The sequence below is a fragment of the Azolla caroliniana genome, unplaced genomic scaffold, assembly GCF_043228905.1.
Source record: "Azolla caroliniana isolate FFs.n. ecotype wild unplaced genomic scaffold, voAzoCaro1.0.p SCAF_13, whole genome shotgun sequence".
Lineage (NCBI taxonomy): Eukaryota > Viridiplantae > Streptophyta > Polypodiopsida > Salviniales > Salviniaceae > Azolla > Azolla caroliniana.
Window position 1 is genome coordinate 19,521,116 of NW_028230448.1, and position 19,319 is coordinate 19,540,434.

General features: G+C 36.5%; 2 protein-coding genes across 2 annotated transcripts; one reads left to right on the plus strand and one right to left on the minus strand.

Annotated features, from left to right (window-relative positions):
• The first annotated feature begins 1,825 nt into the window (after positions 1–1,825).
• LOC147856560 (HSP20-like chaperones superfamily protein) lies at positions 1,826–8,252 on the plus strand. Its single transcript, XM_087329854.1, has 5 exons — positions 1,826–1,955; positions 2,099–2,247; positions 2,526–2,574; positions 7,063–7,205; positions 8,008–8,252. The coding sequence occupies exons 1-5, from the start codon at positions 1,907–1,909 to the stop codon at positions 8,089–8,091; spliced, it is 474 nt and encodes a 157-aa protein (XP_087185980.1). The 5' UTR covers positions 1,826–1,906; the 3' UTR covers positions 8,092–8,252.
• A 2,442-nt stretch (positions 8,253–10,694) lies between these two features.
• LOC147856561 (PX domain-containing protein EREX-like) lies at positions 10,695–19,319 on the minus strand. The gene is made up of 11 exons (XM_087329193.1): positions 19,076–19,319; positions 18,557–18,694; positions 15,645–15,743; positions 15,466–15,555; positions 15,104–15,221; positions 14,107–14,582; positions 13,873–14,037; positions 13,551–13,793; positions 12,853–13,059; positions 11,538–12,183; positions 10,695–10,961 (listed from the first exon to the last, which is right to left on the minus strand). Exons 1-10 carry the CDS (start codon positions 19,151–19,153, stop codon positions 11,914–11,916), a joined length of 1,884 nt encoding a protein of 627 aa, XP_087185319.1. The 5' UTR covers positions 19,154–19,319; the 3' UTR covers positions 10,695–10,961; positions 11,538–11,913.

The window sequence follows — 19,319 nt, forward strand, 5'->3', positions numbered from 1 at the left end:
TAACAAGCTCGACACAAATGAGAATCTAAAGAACCATTGGGATTGTGATTGTTGAATCTGTGATATAGGGGATTCTTGTACTGTAGCAAAAAGTATAAACAAACCTGTATATATGGGGCAAAAAACTGTGCTCCACAAAGAGTGGCATTATCCTCATTCTTGTTGTCTTAACTTTCATCATATCTAGTTTCAAATCCATGATTATGTAATGAGCTTGAAGAGCGTACACATTTTAAATAATAATGCCTCCTTTGGGGAAGGCTAGCTCAAGCTTTCAAACCATAGGAACTCAACCCATATTCATACATCACCTCAAGTTTTCCATAATTACTCCATTATCAATGTATTGAGAAGTCACCATTGAGTGAGAAGTGAATGTCAATGACAATAGAGATTGTGTATACTGAGGCATTTAACATAGAGGCCATATCAATAGTAGATAATGGAGATCATTCCTATCATATTCATTATACTTGAGCACAACTGGATATAGTCATTGAACTTTGTCATAGCCCCACTCCATGGCATCAACCGATGCTAGATATCACACATCACTCCGAATTCCATACATAATGGTTATGCACATCATGTTTGATCAATTATGGTGGTTTAGCAAGCTTAGAGCTTTTTATTTTCCAAAATTTGATAACTTCAAATCACCTATTTTTGTAATCATGACTTGCCTTGCAAGTTGAAGATGGCCTCTTGTAGAAAATATATCTTTCTTTCTTCCAATCTCTTGTGAAATAACAACTTAACCATAACTTAAGTTGGTCGTTTGGTGGTGTTTGTAAATCCACAATATGATCTAGTCACTATTATATAAAAGGGTCAATGTTGGTATAGTACAAGTTGTAGATTATACTACATTTCTAGGAACAAGGGGGGTTGTCAACTACTTGATGACCCATAATGCATAAATATCGTGAAACAACTAACACGCCTTTAATCCAATGCCTTTAATGGGCAAGCAATATAGTACCATTCAACAACATTGACCAATTTTATATGGGCACTAGGGAAGAACATAAAACAATGGCCGAACCTAGAGATAACCCTTGGTAATGCCCACTATCATTTGTAGAGTGCCACTCCCACTTTAGAGGACTATTGTCCTTGCTACCATTTGTGTCAACCCTCTATCGATAAGCAATCACCAACACCTTTGAGGACCGATTTCCTCTTCTCCATAGACATATCGTAATGGACTTTGGTGAAAGAAGCCTACTAACGACCAACTAAAATCATTCTTTATCATAATTAGAGTCACATCTAGGCTTCTTGCTATTGGATAGAAGCCTCACAATGAATACAATGTACCTTCACCCTTTCCCTTGTCTTCATCCTTATCGTTCGACATGTGGCCGTCCTTTTAGAGGGTCTTCAAGTGAGATTCCCTCATGGTGATGCATGATGACGGGATAGGACCCTTGACGTGGCCTTGTGTGCATGGTCTTGAGGTTGAAGATTACGAAATGATCATACGTGCTTCTAGATTTCAATCAAGTGGTTGCCCATTTCACGTTCCTCAACCGTAAGTTGCCAGGACATATATATATACATATATATATATATGACTATTGATTTGTTGAATGCTTGAGAGCTCCTCACGTAGCATGATATGCTCATGGCACACACCAGATCATCACCAAAAGCTTCATATCATGATGATCATGATCAGGATTCATGATCATCATCTAAGCTTTTCATCTAAAACGCTCTCAACCTAATGAGCCAACAAACAAAGCAAATAATAGCGCCTTTAAAAAGAAGAAGAGGAAGGAAGGAAGGAAAACTAATACATATACATTCATTGTATGTATAAACAAAATCTAACGCACGCAATAGAAACCTCTTCTTCTTCTTCTTCTTCTTCTTCTTCTTCTTCGATATCAAAAATCGAAACATGGCAGACAAATTGGCTCCATCGCAGAGACACAAATTCCTGCACGAAGGTTTTCAACTACGTGTCTCTCCATCCCTCCCTCCCTCTCTATCTCTCTCTCTATTCTTGTGTATTTTTCTGTCTGTTTTTCTCTCATTCTCACCCTGTCTCCTTTCTTTCGGTCTCAATTTCCTTTTAACGTTTTCTGTGCAGGACGGACTGTCTTCGAATGGGACCAGACCCTTGATGAGGTGAATTTGTACATAGACTTACCTAAGGATGTGCCAAAGCGCCTCTTTTGTTGTTCCATCAAGTCCACGCATGTAGAGGCTGGGATCAAAGGAAATCCACCATATCTCAATGTACATAATCATTCCATTGTAACTCATTTTTCGTGTATGTATGGCATGGATGTACATATGTGATGTATGTAGTGTTTTGTGAATGTATGCATGCCATGTATTCCTTCCTATATCCTACATCTTGTTGGGTTTTAATGCATGTATAAATTCTTTTTGTATGTTATGTCTCATGGTATGTAAGAATTCTATATTATATCTCGTATTTTGTTACATCTCAGTTAGCTAAGATACCTTTTGCTTTAATTTGTTCCGTTTTGTTTTGTTTTCTTCATGTTTAGCATGATTTGGCTGGTCCTGTGAAGCTTGATGGATCTTTTTGGACAATTGGTTAGAGCTCTCCTCCCTCATCTCTTCAGTTATCTTATTTCTATTTCTAACAGTGTAAACAAAAGAGCTAGCAACTTCAGTTCGTTTGAAACTGACATCAATTTGATCGGATATGGGAAAAAATCCAATCAAATACCATTTTAACAAATCGAATTGACCAGAACAAATCAGTTTTCTATTTCGGAATAATGAGAGCAATGTCTAATCCAATGGCAGCTTTGGTGGCTGCAACAGCTATTGTGAATAAACAAAAGAATTCTCCCTTCATTTGCTGGATTGAATCAGCAAAATGAAGATGAGAGAATGCTATAATGCTAATATTAATTGCATTAACTATTAGTTAAGAAATTGGCAGAATCAGTTGTTCTTCCTTTCTCAGAATCATGGTCAACAAGCACTAGATGCTGCAAGAAATGATTGTTACATTCCAAGATAAAAATTCAATCTTGTTCTTTTTGAGTCATTTATCCTCTGGATGTTTTGAACAAAAGAAGCAATGGAAAAGCCTTTCAGAAGTTTTTTCTTGGAATTTTTGGGAAAAGAATGCAAAAGTTGATCCTCAAAATGGTCTTAGACAAAAATCTTATCTCTCACTTGGGTATGACCCTGACCATTCCTGCACCTAGACAATCCAGTCGATAACATACACATCTAGTCAGACAACAGTGGTATTGTAGATGTGCCCCATTGCAAACATTTCTGTTTGTAATCAGTCAACTTCTTTGAATGGACTAAAAGGAACGAGTATGACTGGGAAAGAAGATGACTCTAGATGTCAGCATATGGACTTGTGGGAAAATTATTTTTAGTTTATCGATTCCTCAAACTATACATAAATCTTTTTTCAGGGAGTGTTGTTTTTTGCCTTCTTTTTTATTTTCAGAAGCTCAACTCCATGGAGTGTTGTGGCTGAACTTGATGATAACTGAGGCTCAACATGTTTATATTGCATTCCAAGCTCTTTCATATGTGTTTATGTTTTAGGATACTTCTGTGGATTTGTATCGATGTGTATTTGCCACATGGAAAAACTATGCTATTTTTTATATTTGATGTAATTACCAGCATAGTTTCTGGTCATGTCTGAAACAAAGAAATAAACGAATTACTTTATCATCTGTGATGAAATTATGATGGAACAACTTCTTGGTCTTGTAGTCATCTCTAATATTGAAGTTAGCCTAGATACACTTGTTTGTGTAGAAAAGATGGTCAGAACCTTGAAGTCTTTAGATTTTTGTGGTTCTGTTTTCTCAGGACTGTTACGAGGCTGAGATTTAGAAGAGACAGAACTCTAAGGGGTCAAAAACACCCTCCCATATGCTGTTTTCTGCTTCTTTCCAAAAACATCCTACCATATGCCAAGGAGCCACCCCCTATCCCATCTTTGTGATTCCCTTGGATTTGTATGGTGCCAGTCCACTAATCTTTCCTTACCTGGGGAGATATATGTGAAACCTTCATCCATTGTTAGTCCATCACCTTAAATAAGTTGGACAATGACAGGCCAAGATATGCGTTTTGCAGATCCCTCTCATGCAGCCAGAACCTCCAATAACAGTGATTGATCTTCATGCTCATTCTAAAAGAAACCTGATAAGTTGGGTTCAAGAACCTCGTTTTAGCCTGTCCCAGACTCATGAGTAGAACAATATTCCTTTTCTGAATCCATACTTGTTCTGTAAGAAACAAGACACTATCGACTATGAACCAGGAGAAAGAAAACTGTAATAACCCAAATGATCAGAACTTGCTTTATCATCTAGTTTCTTTCAACTCAAGCTGGGATTGAGAATCCCTCTTTGCTTGTCTCAGACTCATGAGTAAAACAGCATTCCTCTTCTGAGTCCATTCTTGGTTCTAAACTATGACCTAGGAGAAATAAAACCTTGAGACATTTCACGTTTCAAATATTTTGAAACTATTTCCCAGTGACCTTTTGTTACTTGCATAACCATAACTGATCATGAGATACTTTTCTGCAGTGTTCCCTAATCTTATGATGAGTACGTGCGGGTTAATTCCGAAAGTAATGAGGGTATGAACTATAATATTCAATACTACAATATGAGATTACTATTAAGTGTGTTTGAACACACTAGGGCCTAGGGTTTTTGCCTATATAAGAAGACTAGCTACCTTTTTATTAGAGAGGCTTGACTTATGTTGAGTCTATGTCAGTGTGGCTATGGCTGTTGTTAGCTAAGCACGGACGATCCTTGCAGAACATAGGCACAACTCACATCAACCCGTGATAGCATGGGACATCAAGGAGGTTTGGGTTCGTCTTATGCTGTTGCTAGGGGGTGATCGGGTGGTTTGACACCCCTCTTTCTTTTCTTTGGTCTATACTTCCTCATGTTTTGCTTACTTAATTAGTTAGACTCTAATACATTTGTTGGGGACGGTAACAAATTGTATGTGCATGTGTGCATTTGTCAATGATGGTCATGAACACCATTTTTGTTAAGGCTTTGTCAGAAATAGAAGAGTCTATCAACTGGGTTGATGTTAAGGTGAGTTCAGGTGGCAGTAGACTCTGATGGGTGGTGCTAGGATGGTGGCAATGCTACCGATTCTCAGGGCCCTTGTGAAGCTTGATTAATTGAATGGAGTGAAAGGGAAGGTGTCGTTGACTAGTTTAAGATCCTATGTAATAGAAGGGAAACTACTAATCAAGTGGATTAATTAGTAGTGAATAATCCCTTTTGTCATTTGTTTGTCACTTCACCAAAATCAAATCAACATGCTGTGTCAAAAATTCAGAACAGGAAAAAACACACGTTTTTGTAATGTGATACAATAGAGGACTTCGAACTGGATGAGAAAGTTACCCATCACATATTAGTTATGCACTTCATACTTGTAAACCATCTCCAAAATCATTCCATTCCGTCACATGGATCCATCGGAATCCTGGAGCTCTATATCACCCATATCTGTAAAGATCCTTCTCTTTCTCTTTGTAGAGCTGCTCAATAGTTTCTCTAATATTTGCCTAATCAGTTTATTTCTGAAATGTTTACCTAATCTCTGTGTTCATGCCCTCTGCATTTTCTGAAATGTTTCCCTAATTTTTTCATTTTTGCAAAATTTCTGAAATGCTAGCTTAATCTCTGAAATGTTTCTTTGCAAGGTTTACTAGTTTCACAAAGAAATCAAATTTAGACCTCAAGGATGACATGGCATAGTACCTAAAAGATGAAATATCCTCAAAGAAGGTTGAAATAGTAGCTATTAAATTTGATTTACAAAAGGATAAGACGTAATGGAAAATGCATCTTCTAAAGACGATGTAAATGCTGACATGAGCAAAGATGGCCAAAGATGCCAAAAGCTCATGCTGAGCATGCTCAGAAAATAATTAAAGCAATCACTCCTTGGACAAAGTTAGTGAGAAAGAAAAAAGGAACACCAGCAGATACAATGAATGATGAACGCTTACATTAGAAGAAGCAGGCAAAAGGAAGCTCATGTTGTTGGTTAAGCTGGAAAAGGAATCCCACAAGAAGATGGCAAGAATCTTAGAACAAAGATTAGGGAATAAATATTCCATTTGCTTCAGCATGGAGGGTGGGAAGAGATGAATCTAGAGCCAGAGTTCTATTTATCTGTTTAAGGAGGTGCAAGCATAGATGAATGCCTGATGGGACCTCCAGCTCTTATACCAATAAAATAGTTCACCATCTTTGGTAGACCTATTGGGTTGGCAACAGATCACACATCTACGATTTGAGGTGAAGAATGGACGCACAAAGGATATATATGCTAAGAACGAGAGTGGACTCGCTAAATACCAATTTACCGTGGAGACAGTTGATGTATATAGTTGTGGAATGTGCAATGGCCTGCTAGATTTGGGTCCTTTCGCGCCCCTTGAGGAACTCACAAAATAATTATCACACTTGGCTAAATTTTGAAGCACATGTGTACCACTTATTCTTAGGATAGGAAAGTATAGGATCATGGAAAACCTACTACACAACTGGCCTGAACTCAGTTGTGCCATGAATATCCCCAGGCGGCCCCTGCCCACATGGCTCATGCCCAGTGAATCCACTGTTTTTAGTCCACAAAATGTAAGAAACACCATCTATCAGATACATTTTAGGAAGGCTTAAGATTATGATGCCGGAGACCCCACGATGCCAAAAAGTTATAGGACAATCATGATTAGGCATCAGTTGGCTAAACTATATGGCTCCATCCTAGAGTCAGAATTGAGTGTAAATGAATCTGTGTCAGGAAAAGTGCAATCTACCAGAATTGCATCTATATTCCCATCCTTTGACCTTATTTTCCATATTTTCTTCCACTCTGATTATTAGTTTATTAAAATTTAACCATATTAGCTTTATCATGGTTGAGCTATGATACACATATTTGAACTTTGTACATTTGTAGGTTCCATATTCTATATTGTAGTAGGTATACCTTGCTAATTGATAACATAAATTTATGTTGATTAATTTTCCTTATTTGACATAGAGGATGACACTATGCATATATACTTACAAAAAAGGGAAAAAGGACAACCTTGGCCTTCTGTGATATCGGGGCATGGTGAATTGGATCCTTATACTGTTGATAAAGAGCAACGCCGGCTTATGCTCCAACGTTTCCAAGAGGAGGTTTCTATCTGAGCTTTGTATTTACATTACCTAGTCTTACCATTAATTTGTAAAGTTGTTTGTAATCTATGCATATAATATATATTATATTCTTGCAGATGGCTGTACCTATAGCCTCATGTCAATAGTATGATGGCATATCTTATTTACCAACACACTACAAAGTTATTCGTTTATAGAGAAAAGCCCATTAATAGACTAATGGGACATGAACAGGAAGAAGATGTATATAATTGGCACTAACCTCTCTATTAGCTTCAGATAACTTATGGAATGCTAGTCAGTCTTCTCTCACTTTGGTAGCATTGATTGAGAATAGGTTTTCCATGACGTTACTATTACTGAGTCTATCATTACTCTTACAGTTTGATAGCCATTTTAAAAGGTTGGTCACACAATGAAAGGCCGTTCATATGAATATTATCTATCTTGGTCATATCACTTACAATGATGCTGGAATCACAGAATTACCTAGGCTTCTTTGCATATCGCTTACAATGATGCATATTTCCAACACAGAATTACCTAGGCTTCTTTGCAATCAAGTCACTAGAGTTTTCATTGTTCAATGATTAAGCAGTCTTTGATATATTGCTCCAAAACTGAAATCATTATTGCAATCCAGTAGTAAAAACACAGATGTCATACCCAGTTTGTGTTGGATCTGCGAAAATGCTAGATGGGCAAAGATTATGGGCACCATTTCTTTGTGAAGGATAAAATATTTAAAGCATCAAAATGAAATATTAAGGCTTAGATTTTTTAAAATTTCTAAACACCCATCTTTCGTGTTTTTATGCAGCACCCAGGGTTCGATTTCTCACAAGCAGAGTTTAGTGGTACCTGTCCAAACCCCAAAACATTTATGGGGGGTATTAAACAATGAAGTTGTATATGACATTCACTCAAGTGTGTTTTAAATGCTGTATAACAAAGATGGTATATAATTTAACATTGATATTTTCTAGACAGCATAATATATGATAGTGGATAAGAACACAAAATTGTATGAATGCGCTAACATCTTTTAGCATTCTTTATTCTTCAGAGTAAGTTCAAGAATTGTGTAGCCAAGTATAAATATACAATTAAAAGTGGATAAATTTTCTAGAAAATACAACATATGATTCTGGATAAGAATACAATGTACTGAATGCACTGTTATAATTTACCATTCTTTGATCTTCAACGGGTAGGCAATTGTAGACCTCGTCACTCAATCAGAGATTGAGGTAAGCAAATATATATGCACACCTTTGGAAGAAAAATTTGCCAATTGTCTTCTTCGAGTGGAAACTGAAGAAAATTATGTTTGCCATTGTATTGCTTTATTAAGAAATGCACGAGACATACCATTGCCTTTTTAACCAATAATAATCTTGAATGCTTTCACACGCTATGCATGGTATGGAATATGAGGACCATTGTTTGGGGTGGTTCTTGCTAGAACTTGAGACAAATGGAAAGACTATCAATAAACCTTAAACCCTAAAAAAATGTATTTAGCCTAATCACTTCTAATAAAAATCCAATGTAGAACATACATATTTCCTACTAAATCTTGTAAAGCAGCGTAAAATACACTAGCAGGTATTTTAGGAATAGGTCTAATTTAGCAAGATTGTGAAATACACACCATGTATTTTAGCAAGAAGTGTGTGATACGTAAGGTAATGATATGCCATGAGTATTATTGATGCATTTACCAGGTAGTCTACCTAAGGATTGGGAATGTAGCCAACAAATGACCTTAACATATTGGGAAAAGAATTTGCACAAATTTGTTTGTGAGAACATGCCTCCCTTGGCCTATTGCTTTAAGGTTTGAGGGAAGCATGTTGTGTGTATACCATGACCTTGATTTAGTGAGAGCATCATCACCACATCCTTATTCTATAGTTTTCTTGTGATATTTCCTTCTTTACTTTTTTGTGCACTTAGTGAGATGCTCAATACTATGCCCTTTATATGTTTATTATGTCTCTATTGTATTGCAAATTCTTGTGAGAACTTCCCAAAGTCATACACATGTCTTTCACCTTATATGCATCGTAGCCGATTTCACTTTGATAACAATAATAATCTTGAATGCCTCAACAAATAGATACCTGTCTTTCAAAAAATCAAGAACCATGCAAAGATATTTGATACAACACGTGCATGTCATAGATAAACATAAAATTGTTGATACACCATGAAGCTTTTAATAAAGCTACACACATGATGTTTGAAAACGTCTAGAAATGAACATGTTTGAAAAGGGAAAAATGCGTGTTCCTTTTATTTTTATTTTTTTTCATTTATTAGTTTTACAAATCTAGCTCATCCTAGTGGTAAGGAGTCATGCTATTGTTGTCTATGTCTTGGGTTTGATTCCAATTTTTTCATCTCTCTCTCTCTCTCTCTCTCTCTCTCTCTCTCTCGTTAGTACCATGTCATAGCAAAATTTTATGTTAATGTTATTATAGTTTTTTTCTTTTTTTTTTCTCTTCTTATCATTAGAACTAAGTACAATCTAGTGGTGAGTTATTGTGTTATTATTACTTGTGTCTTGGGTCCAATTCCCAACTTTCTCATATCCTCTTATTAGTGTTATGGCAAAATTTTATGTTAGTGTCATGTTCCTTTTTTTCTTTTTCTCTTTCTTTGTTATTAGAAATTAGCTTACCCTAGTGGTAAGTTGTTATGCTACTACTGCCTATGTCATGGCAAAATTTTATGTTAGTGTCATGTTCCTTTTTTTTCTTTCTTTCTTTCTTTGTTATTAGAAATTAGGTCACCCTAGTGGTAAGTTGTTATGCTACTACTGCCTATGTCATTTTTCTTTATATTCTCGAATATACGTTTTATAAGTTTTTGATCATTTCTTTTTTTTCTTTGTTATTAGAAATTAGTTCACCCTAGTGGTAAGTTGTTAATCTACTATTGCCTATGTCATGTTTTCTTTATATTCTCGAATATACGTTTTATGAGATTTTGAATGTTTGATTATAATTTATAATGACATATTTTGATTCAATCTCTACAGTTCAAACTCATTTTTTTGTAAAGTTCTAAAGTGAGGATGATAGAGATGTCTTGATTCCTAAGAAGCATCCCAAAAGTATGCATGTGATACAATGCAAATATTGCAACCATACTTATGTTGGTGGTTCACAATGGATTAGAGTCCACTTATTGGGATTGAGAGTGAATCAATATATAATATACACCATAGTCAATCCAATCCAACTTTGAGATGATTTACCATATGGTTTGATTGAATCATTCTCGAATGCGAATGCTCATATGGTTCATTCTATGATCCCAAGTAATTGAGTTCAATTATGGTAATCATTATAAACTGAAACTTAAATGAAATGAAAATATCAATGTAATGATTCATAAATGGAATGATTAATGATATAAGACGAGATCCTTCCATCATTCTGTAGTCTGCAGGTTACTAATTATGAACTTGGGCACATTATTTACAGGAACAAGTGTGCATGAGACAACACATGGAAATAGTTGTATTTTTTTTACCCGAAGCAAAATATATAAAACTGACACTATCATTTTTATCTATTACATTCGAGCTCCATGTTCATCTCAACTGAGCAAAATTGTTAACATTCCCCTTTCAAAGTTAGAACCACATTTACACAACTGCATCTTTGTTTCAGAGTTTGAACCACATTTACTCAACTGCATCTCTGTTTCAAAGTTTGAACCACATTTACGCAACTGCATCTTGATAACACCCCTCAATTTGAGCTGGAACAAACATTCAAAAAAATATCTACATGGTGAAGTGAACCAATTTATTGAATCTCTTCAGAGTAAAGAAAAACATGTCAACTTTGCAGAATATCAAAGAAAAAATGATATATAAGCACACATACATATTTTGATGTACATATAGATAGCCACTGTCAAAAGTGCTGGCCTCAACCACAAACAAGCAGTGGGAACTATTTGGCTAAAGATTTAGTTTTGCAATATTTTATATTACTAGCATTAGGTAAAATATTATACAATGAAAAGATCAGTAGATTACATATGTATATACATGCATATATATGATAGGAAACAAGTCCAAAATACACCCAAGCTTTTATTTCTCAGCCTGAATGCACCTAAATGTCCAGAGTCAACCCCCGAGAACTTCTATGACTGATTCATCCCCTTTTTCTCCACTATATGTGCTATTTGATCAATTACACTGTGATTTCACCCTCTTTTTCTCTCTTTGGGGTTGGCGAAGGCCTTTTGGGAAAATAGAAAATCCCAGGGATATGTCAGAGTTTCTTTATATAAAAATAAACGCTTGAAAAAAACAGAAATACATACCAAATGTATCGTGGAACTCCAAACGCATTGTGTTGATTATTTATTTCATCTTCTTGACCAACTCTGTTTTTTCTCAGTGGATTCAACCAAATCCTCCTTTTATTCACTCTATTTGACAGGGACCTATTTTAAATGGCTTCTCCCTGCTTCATTCACACAAGTAAACTCTAACGCAGAAAAAACTCGGCTCCCATTTCCGCACTTCCAAGGCTGGGATTTCAAGTTATGTCGTACAGATTTTTCAAGCTCTATTCACTCTCATCCAACCAACAATTATACATTCAATGGTTATTGCCTCTCTTCATGTTGTTATATCATTGGTCTCACCAAATAACAATCAGATATGCCTTTTCCACTCTGTACAAAAGAATGATGCCTACAAGAATCTATACAGCATGCTTTTTCTCGGTGGCACTGCCTCATTTACCAGAGCCTTGTCTGCTTTGGAGTCACCGATGAGTGTCTTTAATGTCAATGAATTGACCAGCTTATGCAAGTGCGCATTATCGATAAAGATGTCAGTCAACAATTTTCTCATTGTCTTGTAGCCTTTAACCAACTCACTGTCTGACTCTGCAGTCGTATTGTCATTTTCCTCAGTAATGTCATCAGCATCAGCATCATCTTCCTCTGCAAGAAGTTGTGCCTAACACAAATAGAGTATGGTTATACTAATCAATATTCAGCCTTTGTAAGCAAAAACTTCTCCTATTTTCCAATCACAAAAATGTAAGTATTAAAAATGGAGAATATGCTGTGTACAACACATAAACTTCCAACTTGAAGTCAACATCAAGACCAACTCTAGATCTCAGCCATAGGAAAGATACATATTAGGGCCAACCACTTATTTTACATTCAGCTCCTATTTTCCTCCATTCTAGTAGTGGCAGCAAGCTTGAGCTATTGTAGTGAACATCTCTAATGCAGCGCAAGAACATCAGTCACTATAGGACTAGACATAGGCCTGTTTGCACAAATTTGGATAGGTATATCCTATCTAATCTGGATACCTATATTCATGCACAATCTCATTGCTACAGCCTCAACACTAGACCCAGGGTGGATATACATGGGTCAAATATCCCTTTGCGCATTTAAATGTTCTCCCTCTTCTTTTCCTCTATTTTAGAGGTAGTGAGGCATCATACTGCACATCCCTAGTCCAAGGTACATGCTAGATTCCTAACAAATACCACATTCCAAAAGCCAGATACAAAATTTATGAAACTCTCTCACTTTAGCAAAACTATCAAGTCAAATTGTCAGCGAGTGATCTCACTTGGGTAAAAAAGATAAATTCTAAGTAGCCTACCTCTGCTATAAGGAGGCCTATTCGGCTATCTGATGTCATGAGCAAATCGGCAGCATCTGTCAAAGCTGCATTGTTGTCAACCTCCCTCGCATCCTCTTTGGCAAGAAAATCAACTGTGCATTGTTGCAGCCTCTCACGTAAAGCTTCCACTTCATGCAGAATTTTGAGTCTGTTTTCCTTATTTTTCTGATGTGTTTGTAACTTTGCCTGAAATATTCGTTAAAAGAAAGTTATTTATTTCCTGCCAAAATCAACATGGGAATGGATTTATATGAATTCTTTGAATGATGCTAAGTTGGGAACTGCCTTTTTCTGATCTGAAAAAATTCATTACTAGGGAAACATGAACATCCGACAAAATAACATTTCAAGGCATTATCAGGAGATGATGTGATTCATTATTAGTAAGCCCTCATTGATTAAGGTTTTTTAGAAGGTGGAAATTTTCTGACTGTTTACAGATTGATTATCATATGTACTTCTCACAGTTGAATCGTACCAACAACAGACTATAGTAAAGTATTATATATCCATTAATAATCAAGAGATGAGGGCATAGAGACTTTTCAATAAGGGGTAACTACTACAACTGACTGATTCCTGATAAATGGGAAGTTGCAATTGACATCTAGAAGATTCTTCAACAACTGCATGTCTCAATATGCATAGAACCCTATGCGTAGCAACTAAAATATTACCTCTAGTTCTGTGTTGGCTTTCAGGGCTGTTTCCAAATTTTGTTTGAGCTCTGGTTGTGATTTCCGCAATGCTTTGACCTCCTTCACGAGTACCCTTGTCTCAGCCATCGCTTTTGCTCTTATATTATCTCTCTCAGATTCCACTAATTGAAGTCTCACTTTAATTTCAGATAATGCATTTGTAAGCTTTGTATTTTCAACTTCGACTGCTTGTAGCTGCTCTTCAGTTTGGGATTTACTTTCCTGTTATAACAATCACACTCAACAATAGCATATTGAAGATCAGAAATATGTCGTAAAGCTTCTGGCAATAGTCACTCACTTGAGCTAATTTTGCTTCCTTTTCGGCTCTAGCAAGGGCAACCTTGGACTCTTCAAGCTCCCACTGAAGATTCATGTAACCCTCCCGTTCGATAGCTACTGCATGTTGCAAGCTTTCCATGCCCTTCTGCTTAACTTTGGAAAGCTCAATTTCAAGGTCTTTGACCTTCAGGACACCATGATTGTTACTCTCTGGAAAGAGGATTCTTTGGAATAATTAATTACTAGAATTTACCTTTGCTTGTAGAAACTCCTTTACAGTAGTTTCTTGGTTTAATCGTGCAACCAAATCCTCCACATCTGCTCTTGCTGTACTTATTCTCCTATGTAAGTTTGACAAGACCCTTCTAACATTGCCTCTCTGATCAATGGGCAACATAGCGTGTACAGATTTTATTATCTCCACATCAAGGCTGGGATATCCCTCTGAAACAGAGTCTCTATTATCACTGCCCATAGGTGGAAAAGAGAGTTCACTGCCACTAACATAGCTTAACTCGCTTGTATTACTATCAATAGAGTTTCTACGCGCATGCCATGAGCTCAACTTTCCAATACCAATGGGAGATGCTATCCCTTCTTGTGTTGTAGTTTGTTCCATCAAGGCAAGATTGTCTTCTGCCTCTGATAAATCGTTCTCTGATGGTTGAGTGTATATTTCCTTGTCAATGCCTTTCTTAAGCCAAATTTGCAGCTCCTGCTTGTCAGTGTCTTTCTTGATCGAAGAGCAAATACAAACAGCAAAAATCTAAATCAGTACACAAGGATTTGAATTAAACATAAAAGTAAAAGTCATATCAAAACCATTGTTTCATTGATGTTCGTCTAGGTTTAATAGACCATTTTATGACCTAAAATGACCTCCATTCAGTTTTTTATGTTTCCATAGCATCAAGTCATGTGGAAGATAGTATGTTAATGTGCATATTTCTGTCCACAGCAAAATGCAAGAATATTCTATAGCTAAAAAACCCATCACCATGTATAATATCATAATTCACATGATGGAATAACGTGCAAAGAAAAAGTAACAGAGGTTTTGACACTTATCACAAATGAAAACTTTTGCTTCCTTAGAAACAGACAATGCTTACAAGGACAGATAGTTTGACAAAACAAATGTTATATTTTTCTTTATCCGCTTACAGATAAAGGGCACAAAATGTTATAGCTTGCATCCAGCTAAATAGTGTAGAGAATTTTCCCAAGTATTCTTCACATAACTCACTCACCTGGCATGGCTGTTTTTGCAGCATCATCCAGGTCCAAGAAAGTTGCAATTGGGGCACTTCGTGAAATATCAATATCCTCAAGAAGTTTAACCATCCACTCCGATAGTGTGATCTTTCGCTGAGAGAGAAAGTTTATGTGAGAAATCATTTAAATTGTCAAGAAACATAGGCATTGTAGCCTGCAAGCCTGAAGGAACAGATTTTGATTTTCCTACAATATTGCCCCAAACAAAAGCATTTGACAAAGAGAGTAGGGGCTACTCACTCTTTCAATAGACTGCTTTCATGAAGGAATGAGAAACCCACAGAATGATTGTACCATTCATTCCTCTATCTAATACGACAACAATTCAAATTTATACCTGTTGGAGGTAATATTTGTTATGGTTTATCTGCCTCAGTGACTTTTTAGGGGGTACCGGAAGTTTTTTCTTTGGAAAGGTCCTTTTCAACTATGAAATTACATCCATAAATTGAGTCATAAACACATCCAACAGCTCAAATGGAAACAGCAGACAAATTTGAAGTCACGTGGACATACTGAATCATTTAGTTTCAGAAAGTCACTAAATCGCCTCAATATCCCATGAAGTGTGCTCACACCCTCTGGGGACTGAATGCCAACCAGTACCCTGAAAAACTGGATAAAAAAACCTTTCATTAATACTTCAACAACTGCAGTTTTGACAAACCATATATGACTTCAAACAATCTATATTTTCTCAGCTTTGGGTTTATATATGCAATACCATAGAATGACAGTGGAGGAAAGAAATGAGACAAAATGTAAAAGAGAGCAAAGCCAAAGAAAGGCTCAAATTGTTATGAGTCTCAAATGCAAGGATCTCGCACACAAAAAGAGGAGAAAGGACAGAGGAAGAAGATACACAGAGGAAACAAGACGGAACAAAACACAGAGAAGAGTGACAGCACTTTCTTGAGAAACAATCTTCTCAAGTACTTTGGCTATATACTCAGACTGAGACAAATAAATAAAACATTTACTCCTGTCATGAGAAATGCACAAACAGATAATATGATTTGCATCTCCCAACTTCTTCATGTCAAAAGTTTGACTCAAGTTTTACGCCTTGTTCTTGAAACCTTTTGCTACGAGATGAACTTTATATTTAGAGGAAGTAATATCATGTGTATTTATACCTGCAAACCCATTTGCATGGCAATGTTTTCCTACCATTGGTGGACAGAGGAAGTGGAAGAAGAAGAAGAGATGATAATGATCAAGGGCCTGAGCCTCAAGGAGGCAGTGGACGATGGCAAGGATCCTTCCCTGCCTAAACTCCTGAGCAAGATCAGAGAGAGACGTCCCAATGCTTTATTAGTTCTTACAAGCCTTGGGATGTCTCTCTCTGATCTTCCTTCTGATCTCATTCGAACTGTTGGACAAGGAAGGATCCATATTTCCATCACAATTATAATGATGATATATTAAAGTTCGGGGGGCAGCATGACATATAGGGACAACAACTGTTACAAAGCACTATCCCCAGCAATGTAGGTGGGGGATTTTTAAACTGGTATGATGTGTATTTGGCTGGCTGCATGAAGAGGACTCCATAAATGAGGGGCAGTTAGATGGGTATACGCTCCCCTTCTGACCTCCATAAACAACTAATTATACTAGCAATCAACATGACAGTAAATACCCAAATTAGCCTGGGCTATAAATGTCTCTAACACACCCCAGAACCACTAGTGTGTCCAACAAACGATAAATATAACTGAGAGAGAAGAGTCTTTGGTTCAACAGTTTTGGTGAAGATGGTGCATGACTGGGTAGGCTAATCTCCTATCCCCCAGGCTGGCAGTGACAGTTCTTTGGTTCTATCCATGTATTAACAAAACGAAAAACGTACAAGGCTTTGGGCAGCCTATGAGAGGGTGAGAAGCATCACCAACGGAATGTGAGAGATGGGCTCAAATGCTCATACAACAGAGAAAGTTTAGATGTCTGTTCCTTCATAGTTTTTCACCAAAATTGTGATAGAATGTCCGAAATATAATATTGCCACTGAGAAATTTTATAATATTTCTGAATAGTGATATTCTCTCTTTGCTTTTATGAGACACTGCACTAACTTCATAAGAGGATGTTGCGCCCACATTTGCAGGAGGGAATGACCATTACTGAACATCATGATCAATGTAGAGGCTGACCCATATTTGACTCAGAGGCATTCTAGTCAACATTAGGAATCTGGGTCCAACAGATAGAGTGGCTACATGAGGGATTCTTATGCATGATATTGCCCTATATGGGAACTTAAAATCTAGTCTCTGCAAATAAAGTGGCTAGATAAGGGATTCCCATGCATGGTCTTCTACATATATGGAGGCCTACAATTTATAGGAGACTTCAGACATCAGCATAGATTCTTCCTGATTAAACAGCAGAGATTCACAGAGTGAAACTACCGGATGTACCACACAGCATGTTCAGAATTCAGATCATTCGCATCAGGGAATAAAAATCCAATTATGTCACCTTAGTGTTTACAATCAATGACCCACTAAGTGATTGCTAATCCATACCAATTCAAGGAACTCATCTTTTTTCCAACATTGAGTTGTTTCACAGACCATCACGGCTTTATAACTGAAAACTCAGTGTAAATCATGACTCATGAGCCTTTAAGCCATTCCCATCTTAGTCAATTCAAGAAATCATCTTTTCATCAGCACTTGTTTTTATAAGCCGATGTTATAGAATTCATTCCTTACGTTGTCAAAAATGAGATTGTAAAGACAGTTTTTAGGAGAGAAGTACCAGATAACTGTTAGTGTAATAATCTCAACATCAAAATATGGAATTTAATGAAAAATTCAAACCCAGTGTTTTAGACTTAAACCTGAAACCGTCAGTTATAAAGCTTTCAAATCTTGATTAGCATGTTGTGTAAGGTCTTGTTTCAATACAAAGCTATATTCTGAGAATCTTGCCTTAGCTTATAAATGGCATCGTGATTGGGGCCCAAACTGGATAGGCAATATCCAACTTCAGGGATTGTCCAATTGAGAACCATATTATTAAAAAGCAGAAGCTTAACCGACACAATATACACTATTTATACATTAAAAATTGGTCATTCTAATCTCCAACGGCTTACATAGTCAAGGCTTCCACAGGATGCTGCATTAAATTTTCTAATAAGTGCATAAAAGCCATGTTTTCTCATAGTTTCCCTATGGAGAAATCCAACTTTATAACTAAAACAACAATTTCTATCCAATCCATATACCCTTTTTAAAACATGAAAAATGAGTCATTTATAGATTTTCTTATAATGGATTTCAATTATATAAAGTGGCAATTATGCTCAGCATATTAAAATAGGCTGCTATTACTTTTACACTATTTTTCCCAAACAACTCTTTAAAATTTAATCTTCAAATATATTTTGAAACTAGGTGTCTTCAAGACCAATAGCTTACCACAGTAGTCTTTGATCTTTCAGAATGGTCATGTCCAGCAGCCAATTTCGGGTCAGGAATTTCAATCCACGATGGTATCATAACACAGTAGCTCCATCCAAAGGGTGGATCATGAGGCCAGATGGTGCTTGCTCCAGTCTAAACAAAGAAATCAATGACAAAGAAAATAATAATAATACAAAAACAGCGTAAAAACGAATCACAAAAAAATATTAACAAAATCATATGAAAGAAGTTATGCATCAAAGGTTCATCCATCATAGTGTTCAATGTGAAACCCAGAATTTTGTGTGATTTGAAAATTCAACGTGATGATAATAATGAAAACTTCGAGTTTAAAACATTCTAGAACAAAACATGCCTTCAGATTTTGGGCATTTTTTCACTTTGACACAATTTTCTGATTCATGAATAAAAGTCTGTTTGACTATTTGCCAAAAAAAACGTTTTTCTTGAACATCAAGATCCCAACAGAGGAAAATAATAATAATATAAAGGAAAAACAGAAAAATAACATACCCAACGAGTAGGAGCGGGGCTAGCGTCCAATCCCAGGGGTAATGGAGAAGCTCCATCGTGCCGATGTCCACCCATCATGGTGTGAAGCCAGCAGATCCTGATGAACTAATGGAGTCGTCTGAATAACTGATCATGGATCGAGAGCTCCGACGATCAAAGAAGAACGAAGGAACAAAGGAGACGCTATTCTCTGAAAAAACAGAGATCGAGCCAAGTTGAATGCGAACGAGTATATATATATATA

What these genes read in the sequence shown, in the direction of transcription:
- LOC147856561 (XM_087329193.1), bottom strand. Translation starts at nt 19,153, where the DNA reads ATGATGGGTGGACATCGGCACGATGGAGCTTCTCCATTACCCCTGGGA. An exon ending in ACAAATATTACCTCCAACAG is followed by an intron (nt 15,222 to 15,465) that starts GTATAAATTTGA and finishes TTTCTCTCTCAG; the next exon opens with CGAAAGATCACACTATCGGA. An exon ending in TAGGCCTCCTTATAGCAGAG is followed by an intron (nt 12,184 to 12,852) that starts GTAGGCTACTTA and finishes TATTTGTGTTAG; the next exon opens with GCACAACTTCTTGCAGAGGA.
- LOC147856560 (XM_087329854.1), top strand. Translation starts at nt 1,907, where the DNA reads ATGGCAGACAAATTGGCTCCATCGCAGAGACACAAATTCCTGCACGAA. An exon ending in ACACAAATTCCTGCACGAAG is followed by an intron (nt 1,956 to 2,098) that starts GTTTTCAACTAC and finishes TTTTCTGTGCAG; the next exon opens with GACGGACTGTCTTCGAATGG. An exon ending in TCCAACGTTTCCAAGAGGAG is followed by an intron (nt 7,206 to 8,007) that starts GTTTCTATCTGA and finishes GTTTTTATGCAG; the next exon opens with CACCCAGGGTTCGATTTCTC.